This window comes from Mustelus asterias, chromosome 7 (assembly GCF_964213995.1).
Source record: "Mustelus asterias chromosome 7, sMusAst1.hap1.1, whole genome shotgun sequence".
NCBI lineage: Eukaryota > Metazoa > Chordata > Chondrichthyes > Carcharhiniformes > Triakidae > Mustelus > Mustelus asterias.
This window is the reverse complement of record NC_135807.1, coordinates 119,809,981-119,835,778: the sequence shown is the minus strand read 5'-3', so window position 1 is coordinate 119,835,778 and position 25,798 is coordinate 119,809,981. Positions and strand designations below refer to the sequence as shown.

The 25,798-nt window shown below is 41.7% G+C and overlaps 1 protein-coding gene across 2 annotated transcripts in view; it reads right to left on the bottom strand.

The window, feature by feature from the left end:
- The window catches only part of rttn (rotatin), a 224,289-nt gene that overhangs the window by 109,358 nt on the left and 89,133 nt on the right, over positions 1-25,798 (bottom strand). For both annotated transcript variants that reach the window (XM_078217148.1, XM_078217147.1), the window contains 7 exons: positions 24,959-25,047; positions 20,483-20,600; positions 16,730-16,826; positions 15,055-15,111; positions 8,464-8,658; positions 5,715-5,954; positions 1,336-1,480 (listed from right to left, as the gene is read on the bottom strand). In XM_078217148.1, coding sequence (XP_078073274.1) covers positions 1,336-1,480; positions 5,715-5,954; positions 8,464-8,658; positions 15,055-15,111; positions 16,730-16,826; positions 20,483-20,600; positions 24,959-25,047 — 941 coding nt within the window. The remainder of the gene's footprint in view (positions 1-1,335; positions 1,481-5,714; positions 5,955-8,463; positions 8,659-15,054; positions 15,112-16,729; positions 16,827-20,482; positions 20,601-24,958; positions 25,048-25,798) is intronic.

Sequence of the window (25,798 nt, the reverse complement as noted above, 5' to 3'; positions counted from 1 at the left end):
GAGACAATACACATCTTTTTAGCCTGTCTTGATGCTCTCTCCACTCCCATTGTTTTGTTTCTTAAAGACTGGATTAGTTGTAAGTATTCGCATTCCAACCATTATTCATGTAAATTGAGTCTGTGTCTTATAAGTTCTGTTTGTGAACAGAATTCCCACTCACCTGAAGAAGGGGCTCAGAGCCTCGAAAGCTTGTGTGGCTTTTGCTACCAAATAAACCTGTTGGACTTTAACCTGGTGTTGTTAAACTTCTTACTGTGTTTACCCCAGTCCAACGCCGGCATCTCCACATCATTACAAGAAAGTGGACATTAATATGGGAAGAGTGAGATTCAGAGAATTACACTCGGCAAAAAGATAGGTTTTGAGAAGATTTTTAAACAAGTGCAGAGCTGAAGAAAATACGAGCACACGATCTTACAAATTCATCACATTCAGATAGCTGAATGAAGCTCGAAAAGTTAGAGGTATAAACATAAGAAATAGAAGCTGCCATCAATCCAGTTATGTGGAAATTCTAGCACAAAAAATATTTTGATATTGCTGAAAAAAACGGTATGCTGCTGAAGCTTTTTGTCTTCCACTCAAAAGGACAAATGCAAGAAGGTCAAACCTCAAACGAACACAGAAATTTACATTACAGAAGAAAAGCGTGCTGATTGTTTGGCAAGTTGTCTCTGATTGGTCAAGGCATCGCCATGGAGAAAACAGCTCCCAAGGCTCTCAATTGCAAAAAGGTGATTTCCTTTGTTCGCACAGAATAGGTCCCTTTGTTTGAATATGTGTTGCTTCTAGCAAAGGAAACTACATTACCAGCTCCACTGATCATCTTAAATTGGTTGCTAATGTAGCTAGTGAGAGACCTTGGAGTGAATGCCACAGATTCCTGAATGTAGCGGTACAGATAGATAAGGTGGTTAAGGCGGCAAATAGAATCCTTTCATTAATTAGCTGAGGCACAGAATACAAGAGCATGGAGGTTATGCAGGAAACATATGAACCATTAGTTAAGCCACAACTTAAACAGTGTGTGTGCAGTTTTGGTCATCTCATGAGAGAAAGGATGCAATTGCTTTAGAGAGGGTACAGAGATTTACGAGGATGCTGATGTAATTGCTTATGTCCAGTTTCACCCAATTCAGCAAAAAGAAAGTAGCAATCAGCCTCTGAAAAAAACGACTGCTGAATCTATTATCTTAAGGCTATGTGCTAACTTTGGTATTCAACTGACATTAATGACCATTCTGATGATACCAGTTGCCTTTGCTGGATTACAACCATTTAGTATATCATCTATTATTCATCTACATTCACTAGCAGCACGATAATTCTTACCTGTCTAAGGAGGAGCTCCAAAAGCAGGTTTAGGTCCTGAATGTTTGTACTATCCCGTTGTGCTATCAACATTCTGCTCAGGAAAGCCACAACATCAGCCAGGAGTTTCTCATCTTCAACACAGGCTGGAAGAACTTGTAAAAATCTAGAACATAATTAATAATGACTGTGCAAAATGTCAAGCTAATGCAGGTCTCCACATCCTGAGAGTAACGGTTCATACATGTGATTTTGTTATTTTTGAAATACTCGCTTTTGTTGTACATAAATTAAGCCAAGAAAACAAACCTAAAACAAGATTATAAATAATGAAATAGAATTTAATTCCAATCCTTCAGTGAGAGTTTCAGAAATGTAATTGTTAATTGATGCACATTCTGTGTGCACCCCACTTCTGACAGCAGCATTCTTATTTTGCCTGTACTCTTTTGCAAAGCTCACATCATAATTAAGCAAAAAGGCACTGCGGAACTCAGACATGGGCTTTTTCAGGTGTTATGTATATACCTAAAGGCGATCTGAAGATGGCGAAAAAACTCTGATTGAAAGAGAAATTCTGGCATTCACTCCCTACTATATCATTACTGAAGTTTCATCAGGATTTCAGCTTTGGTTTCATTGCTTTCAGTCCAACTGTAATGCAGGAACTCAAAATGAAATAAACTGCATAGATCAGCAGTAATGCCTGTCGTATTCCTGCTTGTTGTGGGGAAAATCTGAGGGTTTTACAGGGGGCTACTACTTGCCAAATTGAGGGTGGCCGAGAGAAACCACGATGAGACCCCAACTGGATGCAGAATTACAGCAGGCTTTAATATTGTTGCAGTGAGAGGCGTGAATGCTCAGAAAGAGCCACCTCTGCAGAGAAAGCCCATTACCCGAGTTCTTATAGTGTGACTTTTACACCCTGTCCCATTGAAACATATCTTCCTGGAGGCCGTGTACAATGATCATTTGCCATTACGTATTTAATGATATTACATAGCAGAATTCCGATCTGATAGGTTTAGGGTACATGTTAATAGCTCCTGATTACCTGTTAACATACAGAAGCAAGACCCGCTAAATATTAATGTACATCCATTGGTAATTTCCACTTTATGGCCCTGTAACTATAACCCCTTCCAGCACTCAGAGTTGAGACAGTTCGGATTGTGTTCAAATACACAGATGCTTATTTCGCTTCTCTCGTTCCATATCTGTTTGTACTTTAATCAGTCCAACCCTTAGTCTTTGTTTTAACATCTCCAAGTTAAATCTCACTCTGCAAGGGGTCCCGGGTTTTGGCAGCAAGATATGTATTCCTATTAATTCTCTATCTAGCTATGTTTGTGAATTCCCTATCCACAGTAAGAAGTTTAACAACACCAGGTTAAAGTCCAACAGGTTTATTTGGTAGCAAAAGCCACACAAGCTTTCGGAGCTCCAAGCCCCTTCTTCAGGTGAGTGGGAATTCTGTTCACAAACCTGGTGTTGTTAAACTTCTTACTGTGTTTACCCCAGTCCAACACCGGCATCTCCACATCATGAATTCCCTATCCAGTCAGGGAGCCTGGCTCCCTTCCTGAAATCCACATCAACGTAGCTGAACCTCTGCATCTCAGGGAGTTACTCCATCCTTCATCTGGCTGCTTAGTCAAGCCGAACCTGGCACTGCTCACTGTGCCCTGTCTGACCTTAAACAGAACGTCAAAATTCACACTTAGATAGAACCATCCTGTTCGCCATCACAGCGACCTCCATAAATTCCTCCACATGCTGAAACTCGTTCATGTCATCGTTTTAAAGCTTGACACTTCTAGATGCTCCACAGCGGCTGTTCGAGTACCAACCTACCTAAATGTCAAGTGATCCAGAACTCGAGTGGCTGCATTCTAACCCATCCTAATTGGTGAATCCTGTACTAGCAAACATTCACTGGTTCCCCATGACCCATTACACCTCAAATTCCTCATTTCCTTCAAAGCTTTCCATGGTCTCACTCCTTTCTATGATCCCAGCCCCACATCTCAGCACTTACTATTGTCCTACTATCTTTGGACGATTATAATTCCTCCATTCTCTTTGTCCAACCTGTACTGGCCTTTGGCCGCCAGACCATTACACTCTGCAACTTCCTAAAATGTGACCATTTTGCCAATTCTTCCTTTACCTTCAAGAGCAATGTTAAAACCTTTTTGTTCAGCAGCACTTTTGACAGCCCATAACATTTCTCCTACTTGTCCTATAATATTTGCTATTTAAAGGTAATATAAAGTGGAGGCTAAAGTTCTTCAAAAAAACTTATCAGAACTACATTAAAAGTTATAGGCCTCAATAGTCCATCTGATATTGTCGCTATTTTGCAACGAAAAATAGAATGGGACATGAGGAAGCAAAATTAAAGTTGGCTGGTATGCACGCTGTTCACGAAGACAATTTGAAATAAAGCCTGCAAAAAAAGTCTGCATCAGCGATTCCTAAAGGTTCAAATTTATTATAAAAACAAATTTAAGGCTTTCCCCAGGCACCTTGTACTGGTCCAACAACAGAAAATCATTTTGTTGCAGCCCCTTTCAACAGCATCTTCTGAGCAGAAAATTTGAGCAGTAATTTTGGCTATATAAGAACATAAGAAATAGGAGCAGGAGTAGGCCATCTAGCCCCTCGAGCCTGCCCCGCCATTCAATAAGATCATGGCTGATCTGAAGTGGATCAGTTCCACTTACCTGCCTGATCCCCATAACCCCTAATTCCCTTACCGATCAGGAATCCATCTATCCGTGATTTAAACATATTCAACGAGGTAGCCTCCACCACTTCAGTGGGCAGAGAATTCCAGAGATTCACCACCTTCTGAGAGAAGAAGTTCCTCCTCAACTCTGTCCTAAACTGATACCCCTTTATTTTGAGGCTGTGCCCTCTAGTTCTAGTTTCCTTTCAAAGTGGAAAGAATCTCTCCACCTCTACCCTATCCAGCCCCTTCATTATCTTATAGGTCTCTATAAGATCCCCCCCCAGCCTTCTAAATTCCAACGAGTACAAACCCAATCTGCTCAGTCTCTCCTCATAATCAACACCCCTCATCTCTGGCATCAACCTGGTGAACCTTCTCTGCACTCCCTCCAAGGCCAATATATCCTTCCGCAAATAAGGGGACCAATACTGCACACAGTATTCCAGCTGCGGCCTCACCAATGCCCTGTACAGATGCAGCAAGACATCTCTGCTTTTATATTCTATCCCCCTTGCGATATAGGCCAACATCCCATTTACCTTCTTGATCACCTGTTGCACCTGCAGACTGGGTTTTTGCATCTCATGCACAAGGACCCCCAGGTCCCTCTGCACAGCAGCATGTTGTAATGTCTTTCCATTTAGATAATAGTCCAATTTGCTATTATTTCTTCCAAAGTGAATAACCTCGCATTTGTTAACGTTATACTCCATCTGCCAGATCCTCGCCCACTCACTCAGCCTGTCCAAATCTCTCTGCAGACCTTCTACGCCCTCCACACGATTCACTTTTCCACTTATCTTTGTGTCGTCTGCAAACTTTGTTACCCTACACTCAGTCCCTTCCTCCAGATCGTCTATATAAATGGTAAATAGTTGAGGCCCCAGTACCGATCCCTGCGGCACGCCACTAGTTACCTTCTGCCAACCAGAAAAGCACCCATTTATTCCAACTCTCTGCTTCCTGTCAGATAGCCAATCCCCAATCCACGTTAACACCCTACCCCCAACTCCGTGTGACCCAATCTTCTTCAGCAACCTTTTGTGAGGCACCTTATCAAACGCCTTTTGGAAATCCAAAAACACCACATCCACCGGTTCCCCTCCGTCAACCGCCCTAGTCACATCTTCATAAAAATCCAACAAGTTCGTCAAGCACGACTTTCCCCTCATGAATCCATGCTGCGTCTGCTTAATCGAACCATTCTTATCCCGATGGCCTGCTATTTCTTCTTTAATGATGGATTCCAGCATTTTCCCAACTACAGACATTAAGTTAACCGGCCTGTAGTTACCCGCCTTTTGTCTATTTCCTTTTTTAAACAGCGGCGTAACATTAGCCGTTTTCCAATCCGCCGGCACTACCCCAGAATCCAACGAATTTTGATAAACAACCACTAACGCATCCGCTATTACCTCTGAAGATTTATGAAGATAACTTGAAAATAAACCAATTGGAGAGATTAAAAGAGGTAGAAAAGAATCTTATTAAAAGATACACTGAATAAACTATAAAAGGTATGTACATATGACAGTTAAACATCTTAGATGCAGTAAACATAATTTGAAAATATCTAGTTGCCGAGTAGCGAACAGATTGGAACTCACGAGTTGCATAACTACCAACTTTTGCAAGTGTTGTAGTTTTCAATACTTGTACATACCTGCCCAGTGCTGTTTGCCATTCAAGGTGATGCAATATGGATATACTGCTATCAATTCCTCGTTTCAGAGCCAGTTTGTCATTCAACAAATACAATCTCATTCGGGTCAGAGCAGAACTGACAACACTGTGAGACACTGCCTGGGTGATGGAAATGAGACATTCTTGCAAGCCACTAATAACATGGGTTGCTTTAAGGACGACAATGTCAACAGGCAACAACTTTAGGTTCTCTAAAAACCTATAAAAGAAAAAAGATATAAAGCAACAAATCAATGCGTCAAGAAGTCAGCATGCATGCAATCATATTTTTCAGCATTAATATTTAATGTACACCGAGATCACGCACAGAAGTTCATAAGATATAGGAGCAAAATTAGGCCATTCGGCCCATCGAGTCTGCTCCACCATTCGATCATGGCTGATATGCTCCTCATCCCCATTTTCCTGCCTTCTCCCCATAACCCTTTAACCCATTACCAATTAAAAATCTGTCCAACTCCTCCTTAAATTTACTCACTGTCCCAGCATCCACCGCACTTTGGGGTAGCAAATTCCACAGAATCATAACCTTTTGTGAGAAGTAGTTTCTCCTCAACTCTACTTTAAATTTCCTACCCCTTATCCTAAGACTATGACCTCTCGTCCTAGAATGCCCCACCAGCAGAAGCATCCTCTCCATGACTACTTTATCCATACCTTTTATCATCTTGTATACTTAAATTTGATCTCTACTCATTCTTCTAAATTCCAGAGAATATAGACCGAAACTGTTCAATCGCTTTTCATACGACAAATCCCTCATCTCTGGAATCAATCTAGTGAACTTCCTCTGAACTGCCTCCAATGCCACTACAACTTTCCTCAAATAAGGGAACCAAAACTGTGCACAATACTCCAGGTGCGGCCTCACCAATGCCTTGTATAGTTGCAGCAATACTTCCTTACCTTTATATTCTATTCCTTTAGCTATAAATGCCAACATTCCATTCACTTTCTTTATTATTTGCTGTATCTGCATTCTAGTTTTCAGTGACTCATGAACGAGGTGCACCGGAGCACCCTGAAGTTTCTCCCCATTTAGATAATAAGTTGCCTTCCCATTTTTCCGACCAAAATGCACAACCTCACACTTATCCACATTAAACTCCATCTGTCACATTTTGTTCAGCTAAAGTTAAACTCTATGAACATAATTTTAAATTGCAGCAATTAAACCATAAAAATCAGAATAAGGCTATTGGATGGCAGTGTGATTTGTTTGGAGCATTTTGGATTTAAATTATTATTTTGACTCTCTACTCCTGCTGGGTTGCTGGATTGACAAACTTTATGCAGATGATTGCAGATCATTCAGATGAACTGGTTTTAAAAGTAGCCTGCGTTATTGTGCATGGCATTGCAATGATGACTCAGGAAAAGTTAGAAAGTAATAATTTGTACTCCATTTGTCAGTGAGTAAATACACCATGTGGTGCAACACTATACCATGCAGACCAATGTCTGGTTCCATATTACTGGTCTCTATGGTCAGTCAATCCTGGTTCAATGATGTATTTATCAACAGCCTAACAGTCTAGGGCTCCCAACCTCATACTGTTCAGAAACTCCAGTTGGAAGTCATTACTTAATAGAATCCCTACAGTGCAGAAGGAGGCCATTTGGCCCATTGAGTCTGCACCAACTACAATTCCACCCAGACCCTATCCCCATAACTCCATGTATTGACTCTGCCAGTCCCCCTGATACGAAGGGGCAATTTAGCATGGCCAAAGCATCCTAACCCACACATGGGAGGAAATTGGACTATCTGGAGGAAACCCACACAGACACAGGGAGAACGTGCAAACTCCATACAGACAGTGACCCAGTGCCAGGAATTGAACCCGGGTCCCTGGCGCTGCGAGGCAGCAGTGCTAACCAAAATAGGAATAGTGCTAATTGCAGAATAGAAAACAAAAGCATATAAGCCCATTAGTTGGGCAGATGAACAGTGGGCTGCCCATCACTACGGGGAAAGAATAGACACAAGTTAAAGTTAAATAATGAATAGACCCTAAAATCTGTCACTGTTTTCAAAGAAACCAACAGCGAAAGTTGAAATGGATTAAATAAACAGCTTTTGGAGCATGGGTGGCTGGGTTGATGTTGACTCTATGCCCGAGGTCACAGGAAATTGTACGAGAGACTAACTTTGGTCGTCTTAGATACTGTGGCTGGAGGAACCCTTAAGTGGAGGCAGATAGGTGCTAGATTCATTTCTGGAAAATAAAGCGCACAATTCCAATACTACAGAAAGACTCTGCATATTTTCCTCTGAAGAGATGTACCCACAAATCTAATGGTGACACACATTTGGAAAATAACGTTTCCATCACCATTCACCAGTTTAATTTGTTATAAAACCATTATTGTTCATCAGTACTTTACACCACGGTTACTAATTCTTGCACACATTGACTGTTCTTCTATTACAATGAGCCCCATTACAATACAAATGTTTGCTTCAGCTACTATACACAAAACAAAGTTAATTGCTCACATAATTTCCTCTGCCCTTTGGCATGGATTTAACATCTGCCTCGCAGCCCATACTCCAAAAGGTGTCACCTCTTTTTAATCTGCTTCAATTCTTTGCTGTTGGCTTCATCGAAATCAGGGATTCATGCTGGGGTGCATTTGCTTTTTTAACTTTCATCAACATGACTGTTCTTTGTGTGTAAACAGCTAGAGATTATATTTATACTTACTCTGGTGACGTATCAAATCCCGGATATCCATTCTGATCAAGAATCTGATCAATTCCATGATACCATGCAGTATTCCAGGCTACTTTCAACATGTCCGACAGAGGTCTTAATGCCATGGGGTCTGAAGAAGATGGGACCACAGTACAGTAGGGACTCACAGCATGATGAACTGTTACTTTGACCATCAAGTTGTACCTTTTCAAATAAAGTGAAATCATGTAGAACATGCCATAACAAAAACAATTGTTCAAAAATATCAATACCAATTAACATCCAACATGACTTTTCCAGTTAATTAGAAAAGTGAACAGTGAATTGTGACCTGGCTGGATTGTTGGATCTGACATAAAGACCTGATATGTTTCCAGTCATACATCAGGTGCACCACCAAACACTAAAGTCATCATGCCAGCAGCACCTGGAACTAAACTGTCAAAATGAGTCTTTACGTTGGTGGCACTGTAAGGAATAAGATTTATTTTCCAATATTAAAAAACTATGACGCAAGTTATTTCATGGTGAGTTTCAGGCATTTACAACACCAGAGTGGAATTCTCCCATCTGGACTAATTCCTGTGGCAAGGGTTGGAATTGGGAGTCTTTCCTGCTGAGGAGGCTGGCAGGAAGCCATGCCATATCTTCCGGCCCTAACCTTATTAATAATGCACCTAGGGGCTTAACGCCGCATTCCGGGCAAGCCCGGCATGATGGCTTGTGTCCTGCCATCCTATCCTGCCATATTGAAAAGGCACCCAACGCACCATTGAAGAAAGAAGATGGACATCTCGACAAACCAGATGGATCTCCAGGAAGAAGCTAAGGGTGGAAGTTGGACCTTCTCACGATACAAGCTGGAAGATACAGCTGTAGATCCTCCCCTCACCCACTGCTGTAGTCTTCTGAGGTCCAGGGCTGCTGGCGGCCTCCATCCCGAACTTCGGAAGCAACACCAGGCATTTTTTAGGTGCATCCTGATTTCTGCACACCATATTGTTCCAGATGTGCTCTGGACTAGCGTGTTTTCCTGCTGGTGTCATGGAGAATCGGGTGTGGGTAGAAGATTCTGGTTAGGCCTTCATCTGCATTTCATTAGCGGAATGCAAATTAGTTTCACTTAGACCTCCAATGGGTTTCCCAATCCACCATGGGGTACCAGCGGAAGATCCCACAAATCTGCCTTAATATCACCGTATATAGCTCGCTGTCATATTTTGATTTGCAATGCCTCTGTGAAGTACATTGGCATATTTTAATAAGTTAAAGGTCATGTCAAAATAAAAGCTCGTTGTTGTAATGATATCCAAAGGCAGTGATACAAAAAAAGGAAATTCTTCAGGGTCTACAGTAGTTAATTTCCTTCAACTGGCTGAAGAATATGAATTGTAATTGAAGACATTTGAGAGAAGTGAAAGTTTTGAAGTATAACGCTCAATGAATTCCTCAAAGACATACAAGATAAGTTTATGGATGAAGGGCACGCAAAGGGGTACATTTCCATCCAGTCCACAAGCATGATCCTGAGATTCTGGCCACTTCTCATTTTAATTCTCTGCCCATTCCATTCTGACCTTGGTTTCTTATGCTGTTCAATGAAGTTCAAACATAAGCTTGAGGAATAGCACCTATCTTTTTATTAGGCATGTCACAGCCTTCAGGAGTTCAACAATTTCAGCTCATGATCTCTGCTCCCATTTTCTTTGCTGATAGCTGTGGAAGGGGATTCTGTTCCATCTTTTACTTCTTTCTTTGTTCTATTACCATTTCTCTTGGTCTTGCACCATCAACTTTTTGTTCTTTCCACCTGGCACTCCCTTTCCCAGGCCTCTGTATCTGCTGAAAACGTGTGACATCCCTAACTTTTTTTCCAGCTCTGACAAAATATAATCAACCTGAAACATTAGCTTTGTTTCTGTCTCCACAGAGGGCACCTGACCTGCTGAGTATTTCCAGCATTCTTTGTTTTATTTCAGACTTTCAGCATCTACAGTATTTTACTTTTTGTATACGTTTATAGACAAGTTATAGAGTCATAGAGGTTTACAGCATGGAAACAGGCCCTTCGGCCCAACTTGTCCATGCCACTCTTTCTTTAAACGACTAAGCTAGTCCCAATTGCCTGCATTTGGCCCATATCCCTCTATACCCATTTTACCCATGTAACTGTCTAAATGATTTTTAAAATACAAAATTGTACCGCCTCTACTACTATCTCTGGCAGCTTGTTCCAGACACTTACCATCCTTTTGTATCTCTCCCCTCTCACCTTAAACCTTTGCCCTCTAGTTTTAGACTCTCCTATCTTTGGGGAAAGATGTTGACTATCTTGTTGATCTATGCCCCTCATTATTTTATAGACCTCTAAAAGATCACCCCTAAACCTCTTACACTCCAGAGAAAAAAGTCCCAGTCTATCCAGCCTCTCCTAATAACTCAAATCATCAAGTCCAGTAGTATCCTGCACTCTTTCTAGTTTAATAATGTCCTTTCCATAATAGGGTGACCAGAACTGTACACAGTATTCCAAGTGTGGCCTTACTGGTGTCTCGTACAACTTCAACGAGATGTCCCAACTCCTATATTCAATGTTCTGACCAATGAAGCATGCCAAATGTCTTCTTCACCACCCTGTCCACCTGTGACTCCACTTTCAAGGTGCTATGAACCTGTACCCGAAGATCTCTTTGTTCTATAACTCTTCCCAACGCCCTACCATTAAGTGAGCAAGTCCTGCTCTGGTTCAATCTACCAAAATGATCACCTCGCATTTATCTAAATTAAACTCCATCTGCTATTCATCAGCCCATTGGCCGAATTGATCAAGATCTTGTTGCAATCCTAGATAACCTTCACTGTCCACTATGCCACCAATGTAGGTGTCACCTGCAAACTTACTAACCATGCCTCCTAAATTCCCATCCAAATCATTAATATAAATGACAAATAACAATGGACCCAGCACTGATCCCTGAGGCACACCACTGGTCACAGGCCTCCAGTTTGAAAAACAACTCTCTACAACCATCCTCTGGCTTCTGTCAAGAAGCCAATTTTGTATCCATTTAGATACCTCACCCTGGATCCCGTGAGATTTAACTTTATGCAACAACCTACCATGTGGTATCTTATCAAAGGCCTTGCTAAAGTCCATGTAGATAACATCAACTGCAGTGTCCTCATCTACCTTCTTAGTTACCCCTTCAAAAAACTCAAAGTCTGAGACATGATTTTCCAACAGTCCTTGCCTGTAGATCCTGTCTCTCAGAATATCTTCTAATAACTTACCCACGACAGATGTTAGACTCACCATCCTGTAGTTCCCAGGCTTCCCCTGCAGTCCTTCTTAAACAAAGGCACAACATTTGCCACCCTCTAGCTGGGAGTGTTTTTATTCTCTACCTGATGCTTTCAGAGTAACCAAGAGTGGAAAATTGGGAGAAACATCCAAAGTGACTTAAATTGCTTTGTCGGATGGATCCCAGCCTCATGCAATTGTCCAGGGAAAGTTAGCACATCTGGACAGTTGACAGGTAAACACTTACCTGGGAAATTCTTGGAGTGATTCCACAGTACATCATTGGGGTACACCCAAATGCGACACTGGGGAACCAGGAAATTATAGGCAAATGAGTTAAAAAGATGGATTAGTCTCAGCTTTGGACAGCATTACTTGATATAGAACTTGCATTTTCTGGAGCAGAGAAGCAGTAATTATTGGAAGACAGGAGCTTCGCCATTCACCTTGTCAGACCTATAATGGAATTCTAGAGCAGGATAGAATCACAGAATGATACAGCAGAGTAGCTATTCAGCCCATTGTGCTAATCATGGTTCTTTGAAAATACTTTCTAATTAGTCCCAAAACCCTGTACTTTCCCGATAGCTGTGAAAGTTTTCTCACTTCAAATAATATTTCCTTTTGCAAGGTGCTATTGTATTCACTTCCGTCACCCTTTCAGACAATACTTTTCTGTTCATAATAACTCACTGCATAATTTTACTTTCCTTCTGTGGCCTCTGGTTCCTTTGCCAATTACCATAAATCTTCATTCTCGGCTACTGACACTTTTGCAATCGTAAACAGTTTAGGTAGGTAATCAAAACAATTTCATGATTTTAAACAGTATTGTTAACCAGTTCTCATCCAAGGAGGGAAATGACCCCTTTTCTCTGGTCTCTCTTTGTAAATGGAAGTACTTTTAATCTGTTGTCATTCTAATAGTAAATAGCACCCTCTTCAAGGCTTGACATTCTTTCTAAAGAGTGGTGCCCTAAATTGGCCAAAATATTCCAGCTGATGCTGAACTAGATGTTCAAAAAGGTTTTAGCATAACTTCTGTTTATAGAGCCAAGGATACTGTCAGTAATACAATCAGTGTCATACAAGTAAACAGCACAGAAAAAGGTCCCATTCGCCCATCACATCTGCGCCGTCAAAGAAAAAACACCTAACTATTCAAATCCCATTTTCCAGCACTTGGCCCATAACCTTGCAGGTTTTGGCATCGCAACTGCACTTCTAAAATTCCTTAAATGTTATGAGGGGCTTTCCACCATCCTTTCAGTAAGAAGTACTGTGGAGCAATTTCGGGCCCCACACCTCAGGAAGGACATACTGGCACTGGAGCGGGTCTTGCAGAGATTCACACGGATGATCCCAGGAATGGTAGGCCTGACATACGATGAACATCGGAGGATCGTGGGATTATATTCATTGGAGTTTAGGAGGTTGAGGGGAGATCTAATAGAAACTTACAAGATAATGAACGGCTTAGATAGGATGGACGTGGGGAAGTTGTTTCCATTAGCAGGGGAGACTAGGACGCGGGGGCACAGCCTTAGAATAAAAGGGAGTCACTTTAGAACAGAGATGAGGAGAAATTTCTTCAGCCAGAGAGTGGTAGGTCTGTGGAATTCATTGCCACAGAAGGCTGTGGAGGCCGAGACGTTGAGCGTCTTCAAGACAGAAATGGATAAATTCTTGATTTCTCGAGGAATTAAGGGCTATGGGGAGAGAGCGGGTAAATGGAGTTGAAATCAACCATGATTGAATGGTGGAGTGGACTCGATGGGCCGAATGGCCTTACTTCCGCTCCTATGTCTTATGGTCTTAAGTCTTACAACACCAGGCTAAAGTCCAACAGGTTTACCTGGAATCAGGAGCCCCCGGAACACCGCTCTCCCACCAGGCGAGTGGCGAGGAGGCCCCAAAAACACGGCACATACAGGCAAAGACACAACTGTAAGACAATGGCCGGAATGTGTTTCTCCACAGGCAATCAAGTCCCCACAGGCACAGACAGTGCGAGTGGAAAGAGAGACAACCACAGGTCAAAGAGGCGTGAACCGTCCCAAGTCAGGACAGCCAGAAGGATCCCGCAAGCCCAGGCCAAATAGTGGGGGTCACATGTAGTGTGCCATGAACCCAAGATCCTGGTTGAGGCTGTCCTCATGCGTGCGGAACTTGGCTATCAGTTTCTGCTTGGCGATTCTGCATTGTCGTGTATCTTGAAGGCCGCCTTGGAGAACGCTTACCCGAAGATCGGAAGTTGAGTGCCTTTGACTGCTGAAGTGTTCCCTAGTTGGAAGGGAACACTCCTGCCTGGCGACTGTCGCACGGTGTTCGTTCATCCGTTGTCACGCTACATGCAACTCCTAATTTGATCCAGTGGTGGCAGCCTTCTGCCTCGTAAGAGGACGGTTTGCGCATTGATGATCGATTCTGTGTTAAGCATTGGCTAGTATGGCTCAGGAGCTGCATTCTGGCGTGATAGTGTCTGTCGCATTTGCTGCGGAGGAAGACAGTGGGTTAATAACATACTCACCTCTGTTTTCTCTGGGCCACTTTCTCAGCCAGTTAAGTTTAGAGAGAAGTTAGATGACATTACTATATTGTATATTTTTAATAAATGCTTTTTACTATGTTGGAAACTACATTGTCAATCAATTTTTTTGACTTCAAAAAGGACTTTTTCAAAACCTTTTTCAACACAAAAACTGAACCAAATAAATTGCTAACAGATTTTCAGAACGGAACAGAGTTATGTTTCTGGTAAGACCATAAAAAAAATAAGAACAGGAGTAGGCCATCTGGCCCCTCAGGCCGGCTCCGCTATTCAATAGGACCATGGCTGATCCAACATTCCTCACGTCCACTTTCCTGCTGTTTCCCCATAACTCTCGCTTCCCTTACTGATCAAAAATCTATCTCAGCCTTAAATATACACAAGGACTCTGCTCCCACAGCTCTCTGTGACAACAAGTTCCAAAGACTCACAAACCATTGAGTAGCAATTCCAACTCATCTCAGACTTAAATTGGCGCCCCTTTATTATGAGACTATGCACTCTGGTCTTGGACTCGGTCATGAGGGGAAACATCCTCTCAGCATTTACCATCGAGTCCCTTAAGAATCCTATTGTTTTCTATTGATCTATTGTTTTTTTCCCCCCAAAACAAAATTTGTGCAAATCAACCAAGTGTCATATCAGATCACGATTAGTGGAAGTACGCACATAGTGCTATATTTTATATGGTTAACAGGATAATACTGAAACACGTTGAGAATAGCAGAAAAGAAGTGTCAACATTTACCTTTGAGTTACAACAACAGGCAAGCTGAACGGAGGGGGAGCAGGGTTGCTATCAGACCTGTAAGGAGGACAGTATTATGGGTAAACTAATCAATGAATAAAACACATCAACTCAGTGCAATTCAAGGTCATTACTTTTTAAAATCTAACTTCCCACTCAGCATCGAACTACAAACACGGTAATTTTGAAAACTCAACGGGGCCGATTCACCCAGCCTGCTGCGCTGCTCCAGCAGCGCAATGGGTTGTCAGACATCAGCAGAGGCTGTTTAGTGGGTTCCCTGTTAGGTGCCACGGCCTCCATGCATCTCCCAGGCGAAGATTGTTCGCTTAATCAGCTCCGTGCCGAGTGGATTTCAATATTTAAATTACAATTTACATCAATTAGTGGGCCTGCTAGCGTCTCCCCCCCGCCAGGAGTGGCTCACTCCAGGGGGTTTACAGCCGCTCCCCACTAATGGGGAACAGGTGGCTGACCTCGCTGCAGGAAATAGAGGCCATGGAAGCAGCCCCCCTCCCCCCGCCGAGGTGGGGGATAAGGGGGGTATCCCCTGAACAGTGCCAGTCTGGTTCCCTGGAACCGCCCAAGGGACAAACTGGCAATGCCCAAGTGGCACCTTGGCACTGCCCACCAGGCATCGGGCAGTGCCAAGTGGGTCGGGACCCACTGCCACTCTGCCAGAGGATCGCTGGGAAAGAGAGAGAAGTGGGTGATCGGGTCTGCCCCGGAAGGCAGCAATCAGGGGGTGAGGGGGGGGGGGGGTGGTCGGAGGGGCAGCAATGCGGGGTTGCAGGGCTGGCCAGCGATCGAGCTGGTCAGTGATTGGGGTGGCCGACAGTGCAAGGCTACTGCACATGTGTCGATCTCCGCTCTGACAAACCGGCACTTGCACTGCGCTGCTGGCATCTTGGGCGGGAATAGGCCCTGCCCACAGATTTTCAGTGTGAATCTCGCTAGGACACTTTGCAGTGCTCAGAGAGTGGGAGATTCATTCTGAAGATCATGCTAAAAAAATTGGCGGGAGTTACGCAAATTCAGCACTCTGAATTTTTTTGGGAGAATCGTCCCCAATAACACAGATAACAATCACATATCAGATATACTTGCTTTCTAGCAGATGATGGATGTTATTAATTTGAACAAACCTTAGGTAATTTTTAAAAAAAAGTTTCAGTTCAAGTGAGGGAGTTTTTATTTCACTTTTAATATTATCCAGCTTTAAAAGAATGAAAATTTACAAAACAAGAGCAGAAAAATGTTGACAGATTTTCTTGCAGCACTAAGGGCCTAGCATGATTTGTCTTTTTCAGCTGTGTAAAGAATGTAGCCCAGGAAGATTTGACCCATGAGTATCTGAATGAGCTGAAAAATGCTCACAAAAGTCAAAGACTAATTAGAACCTCTCCAGAGTACTAAAACAAAGCAAAAAGTTAAACATTACATTTACCAATTGTTTAACTGAAACTGATAACAAATATACACTGGTCAACACAACTATACATCAGAACCCACAAATACTTATTCAAATCTTAGATATCATCTTGCCGTTTTTTTAAGCCTGACATTAAGAACATCATTTAAAATGAGCAAATTAAATAACAAGTGTACACTATATTATTTAGAACATTAAATTTTACTGGTTCAGCATTGAAGTTGACAACTTGTTTTGTCTTACCAAGAATCTATCCGGGCTACTTCATCAAACAGCAGAAGAGTTAGTAAAGCTGCCACTTCAGTAAGAGTACCTTTGTCTTTCTGCAAAACTAGGGACACTGAATGGGCAAAAATAAATGACATATTGGTGGAACATCATCATCCATGAAACAAGGTGCAGTATATGGTTTCAATTCAACTGCAGACTGCTGATATTTTTCACGTGCATACTGCCAGTCAAATGATGCATTTTGATGTGCAATATTTCACAACTATAATTTCACAATCGAATGCAAATCACATTACGTTGAACATAGAAAAGTACAGCACAAGAACAGGCCCTTCGGCCCATAATGTTGTGCCAAACATGACACCAAATTAAACTAATCCCTTCTGCCTGCCCTTGGTCCATATCCCTCTATTCTTTGCATATTCATGTGCTTATCTAAAAGCCCTTTTAATGCCTCTATCGTATCTGTCTGCAACACCACTCCTGGCGGCGCATTCCAGGCACCTACCACTCTGTGTAAGAAACTTGTCCCTCACATCTCCTTTGAACTTTCCCCCTCTCACCTTCAGTGCATGCCCCCTAGTATTATACATTTCAACTCTGGGGAAAAGATTCTGACTGCCAACCCTATCTATGCCTCTCACAATTTATAGACTTCTATCAGGTCTCCCCTCAGCCTTCGCCGCTACAGAGAAAACAACCCGAGTCTGTCCAGTCTCTCTTATAGCTCATACCCTCTAATCTAGTCAGCATCCTGGTGAACCTCTTCTGCACCCTCTCCATATCCTTCCTGTATTGTGGCGATCAGAATTGAATGCAATATTCTAAGTGAGGCCTAACCAAAGTTTTAGAAAGCTGCAACATGACATCCGTGCTCTTGTACTCAATGCCCGGCCAATAAAGGCAAGCATGCCATATGCCTTCTTTACCACCCTATCTACTTGTGCAGCCACTTTCAGGGAGCTATGGACTTGAACCCCAAGATCCTGCTGTGAAACAAGAAACGAAGGTAAGAGTTAACAAACTGCAGGTCATGCATGTTTAACAATTCAAGCACAAGTTTACGAATCTAAGGCATTTTTTTTCACTCTGAAGTACAGATACAAGTTGGGTTAGTGTCACAAAATGTGTGCTCATATGACTGCTTACACGTTCATAGTTTTCTTTCTGAAGGTAACTCGGATATGGAACCTATTTGTAAAATCGGGGCCATAACTAACGACAGCACTTTCTATTTTGAATTACAAAAAGACAACTGAGAAAAATGAATTTTCAGATGCAATAAACTACCTATGCTGACAGCAAATAAAATGAAACAAAAATGTATAAAAATTTACAATTTCTGTGCTTAATATCGCATAATTGGAAATTTTCTACTATTCATTTCATTCCAAACCCTCTACTGAACCACTGTGCATGAGTAATGCACTTCTTCCTCCTTTCTCCCTCAAAGGACAGGCAGCTCTGGATCAACTTTCAGATTAGTCTGAAGTTCATTGCAGGCCTAGAATGGAGATTTCCAATGAAACTTAAAAAAAGACTTAGTTCATAAATCTTGCATTGAGTGTGCAAACCTATCATAGTTCAAAGTGTCAAAATTATATATATGGAAAAAAGCATAAGCCATCCTCTGCTGTTTCTTCCCCTAATATTTATATCCTTTTCCTCAAGGCTAAGAATAAGGAATTACCAAGAACATGCCACTCTACAAAAACTCACTTAACAAACCCCCTCAGGATATGAAACTTCCCAATGAGGAGTATCTCAGCAATGTCTTGCAGAGCCAGCTCATACTGTACACAGCTCTACCTCAGCAACTAATGTTACGATACCATTGGTGTTACTACTGGACGGGAAGATTCCAAAATGAAACCCTGGCTCAAAAATCATAACTCTTACTTTTCTTTGGAAAATATGGAGGAACAGAGTCACAGGACTTCTAATTTGTTTTAACAAGAAAGAAATTAAACATGTAAAGTTTGATTGTGATACAATACTACTATACTCCCGCCTTAGCTTCAGAAATGTGTACAGTTGTCAAAGATAATACCCTCACTGAAACAAATGGCCAATGCTACTGAACTGACCTTTAGTGAATTTTTCTCACAGTTCCCCCAGATGATTGTCACAGTTGGGTTTACAAACTCCACTCCCAAAAATACACTTTAAAATCTTCTTTCAAACAATGCTTTCCATCAGCTGTTGGCACTACGAATCTGCTCCAACCCAAACTTCCATTCCACCTTTTAGCAAGGGATCCAGGTCCAGGTTGTCCACCTCTCCTTTCAGGTTTTCTTTGTTTTAAATGCTTTGACACCAACTCCCAGATCCAGCCACCAATTTTCACAATTACTTCAAATGTCTCACAAACTGTAGTGAAATCTTATAAGCCTCAGAACAACTTCAGATATCTTTCTGGCCTCTCATGAGCCAACTTATTTTTAGCTTTATCTGTGGCTTTACTGGACAGTACTCTGTTCTAGTTCCAGTTCCTCTTTGTGCCTTTAACTTCAGACTTCTTGAAGACATTCTTCATTTCTCTAGTTTCCTTAAATAGCTGTTCTGTGTGTTTCTGGCACTTGTTTTCTTAACCATTGCTCCATGGCATGGCTTTTCTTCTAGCAAAGCTGAGAGACACTCCCTCTCTAGCTTTCTAAAACCAACTGCTATAAATTCAGCTGAAAAACACTTAAAACACCTTCCCAACCTAAAGGTTCCCCTGGTTGCTAAGACATTTTATTTCTCCCAAGTTGTTTACATTTCATGCCGTAATCCTCCCTAAGCACAACAGAAGCACAGTTTGAACTGACCAAAATCCCCCACATATACCCTCAACTACCTTTGTCCACCATGAATCTAACTAGAGTTTTACTCCTCTTACCCAGAAATACTGAATTAAACACACATATCTATATACCTTATTTCTAATATTTAATAACACAAATAGAGAACCCTTACACCTACCTATATATTCCTGACACTAGATACAATCAGATTCAGACCTTAAAAGATATATGAGCAGCACCATGGGAGGTGACATATCCATCAGACTACAAACATCTCCTTACAAAATCTTCCATTATAAATTTCTATGTCCATTCATAATAGAAACTGGCCACGGGAACTTGTAATGCTGTAATGAGAGCGAGAAGAGTGGATGAAGTGGGAAGAGTCAAGAGAGGGGGAGGATACAAGGGCTGAGTGAGTCAGAGGACAAAAGGTAGGAGTGGCAATAAAATGAATGGCGAGAATGATGGGAGTGAGAAGGTGTAGTGGAAAGTCAAAGGGGTTGGGAAAGAAGTAATACGAGTGAGAAAAGGAAGGGAATCACTGAGGAATACATATCTCATTTTCCATGCAGCCCTCTGCGGAAAATGTGACATGGCTGCAGCCTTCCATTGCTCCTTTTCTGATTGGTTCCCACAGAAACTATACTTTAAAAAAGCAGCAAATGCGGACAAAGGGAGAAGTGAAGATAAGAAGCAGCTGAGAGACAGAAGGAAAAAAATGCAGAGAAATAGCAAGCAGACAACATAATGCAAGATAGCATAGTAGTCCCGAACTTATAACGTGCAAAGCAATGAGTAATAGGATAGTACATAATAATAAATCTTAAACCAGATGTGAAGTTAGGGAGGGGAATAGGCAGAACAAAAAGAATTACTTAAACTCCCACCAGCCTTTGCCAATTTAGGTTGAGAGCTCATAGACAAAACATTTCAGTTGAAGAATGTAATCCAGCAGATGTAAATTCAGGAATCTCACCTCTGAAAAGGGTAAGCAGGAAAGAGGACTGCTGAGCTAGGCTGTGGCGCAGGGTCGGGTCCAAGTAAACCAATTTTCTTAAAACAGCAAGACATGGTAGCACCAAGCATTGCATATTCTGGTCAACAGAGAAAGAAAAAATATACAATGTTCACTGGGAATATACATTAAGATTTTGAGCATGAGTTAAGTGATTTAGTTGAGAGCTCTGATAAATGTAAAGCACAACATAGAAGAAATCCTCAGCAGTTAATGGATTTTTTAACTAGTTTTTAGAAGAAATGCCATCAATTTACCATTTTCCATGCATCACTCATCACAAGTAGACAAAAAACTCTGCCAATAGAATGAGGCATCTAATCAGAACCCAACGACTGAATTGATTCACAAGCTTAATCACCAGGCTTGCATCATTTAACCTATGTAAATGAGCTTTTATTCCACTCAATACGAATGATAAATAAGATCAATATGGTTGTTGGAGACAAACAGCAAAAAAGCAGTTATTTCAAGTGCCCTTAAAATACTCAATAGTTTGCCAACATTTGTTTCTGTACACAACATTCCAGCAACTGATACAGAAACAGATTAGTGGAGTCAATGCATCCCTAAATAGAAAACTGAAGTACCTAATGTTAACAGAATACCAGAAATCAGTAGAAAATACAATAATGGCTTTGTGTTCAATGGCAAAATATGAACAGCACTAAAAATTAATTTTAAAAATAGACAAATAGTGGGAAAAGTAATTGAAGTAGACAAAAAGTGCACAACTTTTCAATTTATGGAGCAAAACTAAGACATCGTCAGATTTATTTGATTCTATCAAATTTCACACCGAAAAAAAACTACCTTGAATGCTTAATATGTAGGCTCACAGATTACTATTTGGCACTGCATTATTGCAGGAGGGATTGGTGGAAATCCTCCAAAGTAAGAAACTTGAAATAATTGCGTGCAACTTTGGCAGAAAAAGCACTCAGCCTGTATGTACAACATTCCCTTGAACTCTACAATAAAGCCCTGCCATTAGTTACTACCTCATTCACAAATTTACTGATCCATGCAAAACTTTTTGTGCACCAGATCACCCAATGTGGACCTAAATGTTCACCTATCCACGTTTTAAAAAATAATAAAAGCCAACTTTAGAAAATGGTGATAGAAAACAAAACAACTAAATTAAATTAAAAAAGGAAAGTGTCCATGACATATATTCTGCAGTAGAAAATGCATGTGCGTCATCTGCCATTGTCTACACGTGGATGTTTAATGTTGCTGCAACTTAATTCCTGATCACAGTCCATCACCACTCTCAATTGGTGGTTGATGGGAAATGTTCATCCTGGAGTTCAGTTACTAGTGGTGTACCGCAAGGATCTGTTTTGGGGCCACTGCTGTTTGTCATTTTTATAAATGACCTGGATGAGGGCACAGAAGGAGGGTTAGTAAATTTGCGGATGACACTAAAGTCAGTGGAGTTGTGGACAGTGCGGAAGGCTGTTGCAGGTTACAGAGGGACATAGATAAGCTGCAGTGCTGGGCTGAGAGGTGGCAAATGGAGTTCAATGCGGAAAAGTGTGAGGTGATTCACTTTGGAAGGAGTAACAGGATTACAGAGTACTGGGCTAATGGTAAGATACTTGGTAGTGTGGATGAACAGAGAGATCTCGGTGTCCATGTGCATAGATCCCTGAAAGTTGGCACCCAGGTTGATAGGGTTGTTAAGGTGGTGTACGGAATGTTAGCTTTTATTGGTAGAGGGCTTGAGTTTCGAAGCCAGGAGGTCATGCTGCAACTGTACAAAACTCTGGTACGGCCGCACTTGGAGTAATGTGTACAGTTCTGGTCATCACATTATAGGAAGGATGTGGAAGCATTGGAAAGGGTGCAGAGGAGATTTACTAGGATGTTGCCTGGTATGGTGGGAAGGTCTTATGATGTAAGGCTGAGGGACTTGAGGTTGTTTTCGTTAGAGCGAAGAAGGTTAAGAGGTGACTTAATAGAGGCATACAAGATGATCAGAGGATTAGATAGGGTGGGTAGTGAGAGCCTTTTTCCTCGGATGGTGATAGCTAGCACGAGGGGACGTAGCTTTAAATTGAGGGGTGATAGATATAGGACAGATGTCAGAGATAGGTTCTTCACTCAGAGAGTAGTAAGGGCGTGGAATGCCCTGCCTGCAGCAGTAGTGGACTCGCCAACATTAAGGGCATTTAAATGGTCATTGGATAAACATATGGATGATATTGGAATAGTGTCGGTTAGATGGGCTTCAGATTGGTATCACTGGTCGGCGCAACATCGAGGGCCGAAGGGCCTGTACTGCGCTGTAATGTTCTATGTTCCATTACTGAAAGTGTGGCAAATTTTACATTGTTTAATAAAACAAGAACAATTTCCCCAGCAAATTTCTCTTTAAATTTATTAAAAATATAGCTTCAAGATCTTTGGTCCTTTATATACATCAAATTTTAGAATGGCTGGAATCTATCTAATTGACTCTCATCTAAGCAGGTTTGTTGTTCGCGATTCCACCATTGGACGGTTTCATGGGAACATAACCTCTTGCGAATAGCGAGACTTTACAATATCTAAAATAAACTGCTAATGTTGTGAATCTGTTAAGCATTCATCCTCTCATCATTAATTTCTAGACAATGAGAATATTTTTTTCCCTTTTATCAGTTTAAGCAAATTAAGTCACGTTTAATTTTGAACACGTTTAAAATATCAAGAAATTGGAATTATTGTCCTTTCTTGGCATTCAGTAGGGCACAGTAGTACAGTAGTTATGTTACCAGACAAGTAAAAGTGCCCATGAAGCTGTGGATTAAAAGAAAATTGACCTTGTTGACTAATGTCCTTTAAAGAAATTTTCCATCCATAACTGGACTGAGCTACCTACGAGTTTAGATCCACACCAATGTGCTTAATTCTTGACTGGCCCAGTGATTTTTAAAAAATCATTTTACAGGATGTGGGCATCGCTGACCAGGCCAGCAATCTATTGCCCATCTCTAGCTACCCTTCAGAAGTTGGTGGTGAGCTGTCTTCTTGAACCGCTGCAGTCCCTGATGTGTAGGTACACCCACTGTGCTGTTAGGGAGAGAGTTCCAGGATTTTGACCCAGCAACAGTGAAGGAACAGCAATAAATTTCTATGTCAGAATGGTGAGTGACTTGGAGGGGAACTTTCAGGTGATGGTGTGCCCAGGTTATCTGCTATTCTTGTCTTTCTAGATGGTGGTTGCTGTGGGTTTGGAAGGTGCTGTCTAAGGAACCTTGGTGAGTTCCTGCAGGGCATTTGCAAATGATACACACGGTCACTTTTCATCATAGAAATCATAGAAACCCGACAGTGCAGAAAGAGGCCATTCGGCCCATCGAGTCTGCACCGACCACAATCCCACCCAGGCCCTATCCCCATATCCCCACATATTTACTCGCTAATCCCTCTAACCTATGCATCCCGGGACACTAAGGGGCAATTTAGCATGGCCAATTAACCTAACCCGCACATCTTTGGACTGTGGGAGGAAACCGGAGCACCCGGAGGAAACCCACGCAGACACAGGAAGAATGTGCAAACTCCACACAGACAGTGACCCAAGCCGGGAATCGAACCCAGATCCCTGGAGCTGTGAAGCAGCAGTGCTAACCACTGTGCTACCGTGCTTCAGTGGTGGAAGCATTCACAACAGGCTTCAGCTGAGTCCATGATCCAATTATCTTTTGCACAGATGTGCTGGGCTCCTCCATCTTTAAGGGTGGGGATATTTGTGGAGCCTTCAGCCTTCTTCTCCAGTGAGTTGTTTAATTGTGCACCACCATTCACGGCTAGATGTGGGAGAACTGCAGAGCTTAGATCTGATCCTTTGGGTTGTGGAGTGGCTTAGCTCTGTCCATTTCTTGCTACTTACGCTGTTTAGCATGCAAATAGTATTATGTTGTAGCTTCACCGATTAACACCTCATTTTTAAGTATGCCTGGTGTTGCTCCTGACTTGCCCTCCTTCACTTGTCATTGAACCAGGTTTGGTGCAATGGTAGAGTGGGAATACACCGGGCCTTGAAGTGACAGATTGTAATCAAGTACAATTCTGCTGCTGCCGATGGCCCAAATCAAACTTAACATAACTAAAGACAAGGAATAAATGCCAGTCATGCCAAGTGACACATCCCAAAAATAAATGAAACATTTATGGTGGCAGCCCATTGTAGCTTGTGGCTCATTCATACCACATAAAAAAGGTTTGATTTTATGAGTTACGGATTAACAACTAAAATTCAGGCTTTTAATACAGATACAAGCCAAAAGTGGAACTCCAGTTGTTTCCTGACTTGAAAATGATTATAGAGAATTAGAAAATAAATGACATTTTAAAAAGCTGTTTTACAAAACCTTTGGCAAAACATCAATGTTACAATCATGTTGACAATTACCACAAACTACAGTTGGAAAGTATTTTACATACCTTTCCATTTTTATGCACACTTTCATGTGTAAATGAAATGATCTTTTCTACAATCCCCTGGTTTTTCAACACGGTGTGGATTTTGGCATCTGTAATTAAGAAACAAATATGAAGAAACTTATTCTTACGCAGCATTTTGTGATTTGAAATGAGGTACCTGAAAGAGTAGTGGAAGCAGATTCAATAGTAATATTCAAAGAGAATTGGATAAATATTACAAACAGTAGGCAAGGGCACTGTGGATCAAGTGGTCTTCTCCTCTGTTGAATCATTCTATGTTCATGAATACTAATTTTAAGCATAACAGATACAAAAACTATACTATATCATGGGCGGCATGGTGGCACAGTGGTTAGCACTGCTGCCTCACAGCGCCAAGGACCCGGGGTTCGATTCCCAGCATGGGTCACCGTCTGTGTGGATACAGCATGTTCTCCCCATGTCTAGATGTGTTTCCTCCCACAGTCCAAAAGGCGTGCTGGTTAAGTGCCACGCTAAATTCTCCCTCAGTGTACCCAAAGAGGTGCTGGAGTGTGGCGACGAGGGGATTTTCACAGTAACTTCATTGCAGTATTAATGTAAGCCTACTTGTAACACTAACAAATAAACTTTAATCTAGTGCAGCATTTAAATCGACTTTCAGTTCTGTGGGACCGCAGTATACTGCTGGGAGGGAAGGGCTGTAAAACCCTGGCTACATTTGTATTACAAAGAGGTCTGACATTTTTATGAAGGTTTGATTTGCAAGTGATTTGCAAGTGTTCCTGATGTCCTGATAATTTTTCTCATCAGATTTTATTAAGCAATCCTAGATAAGAAAATGATTCTACTTGTTTTAGT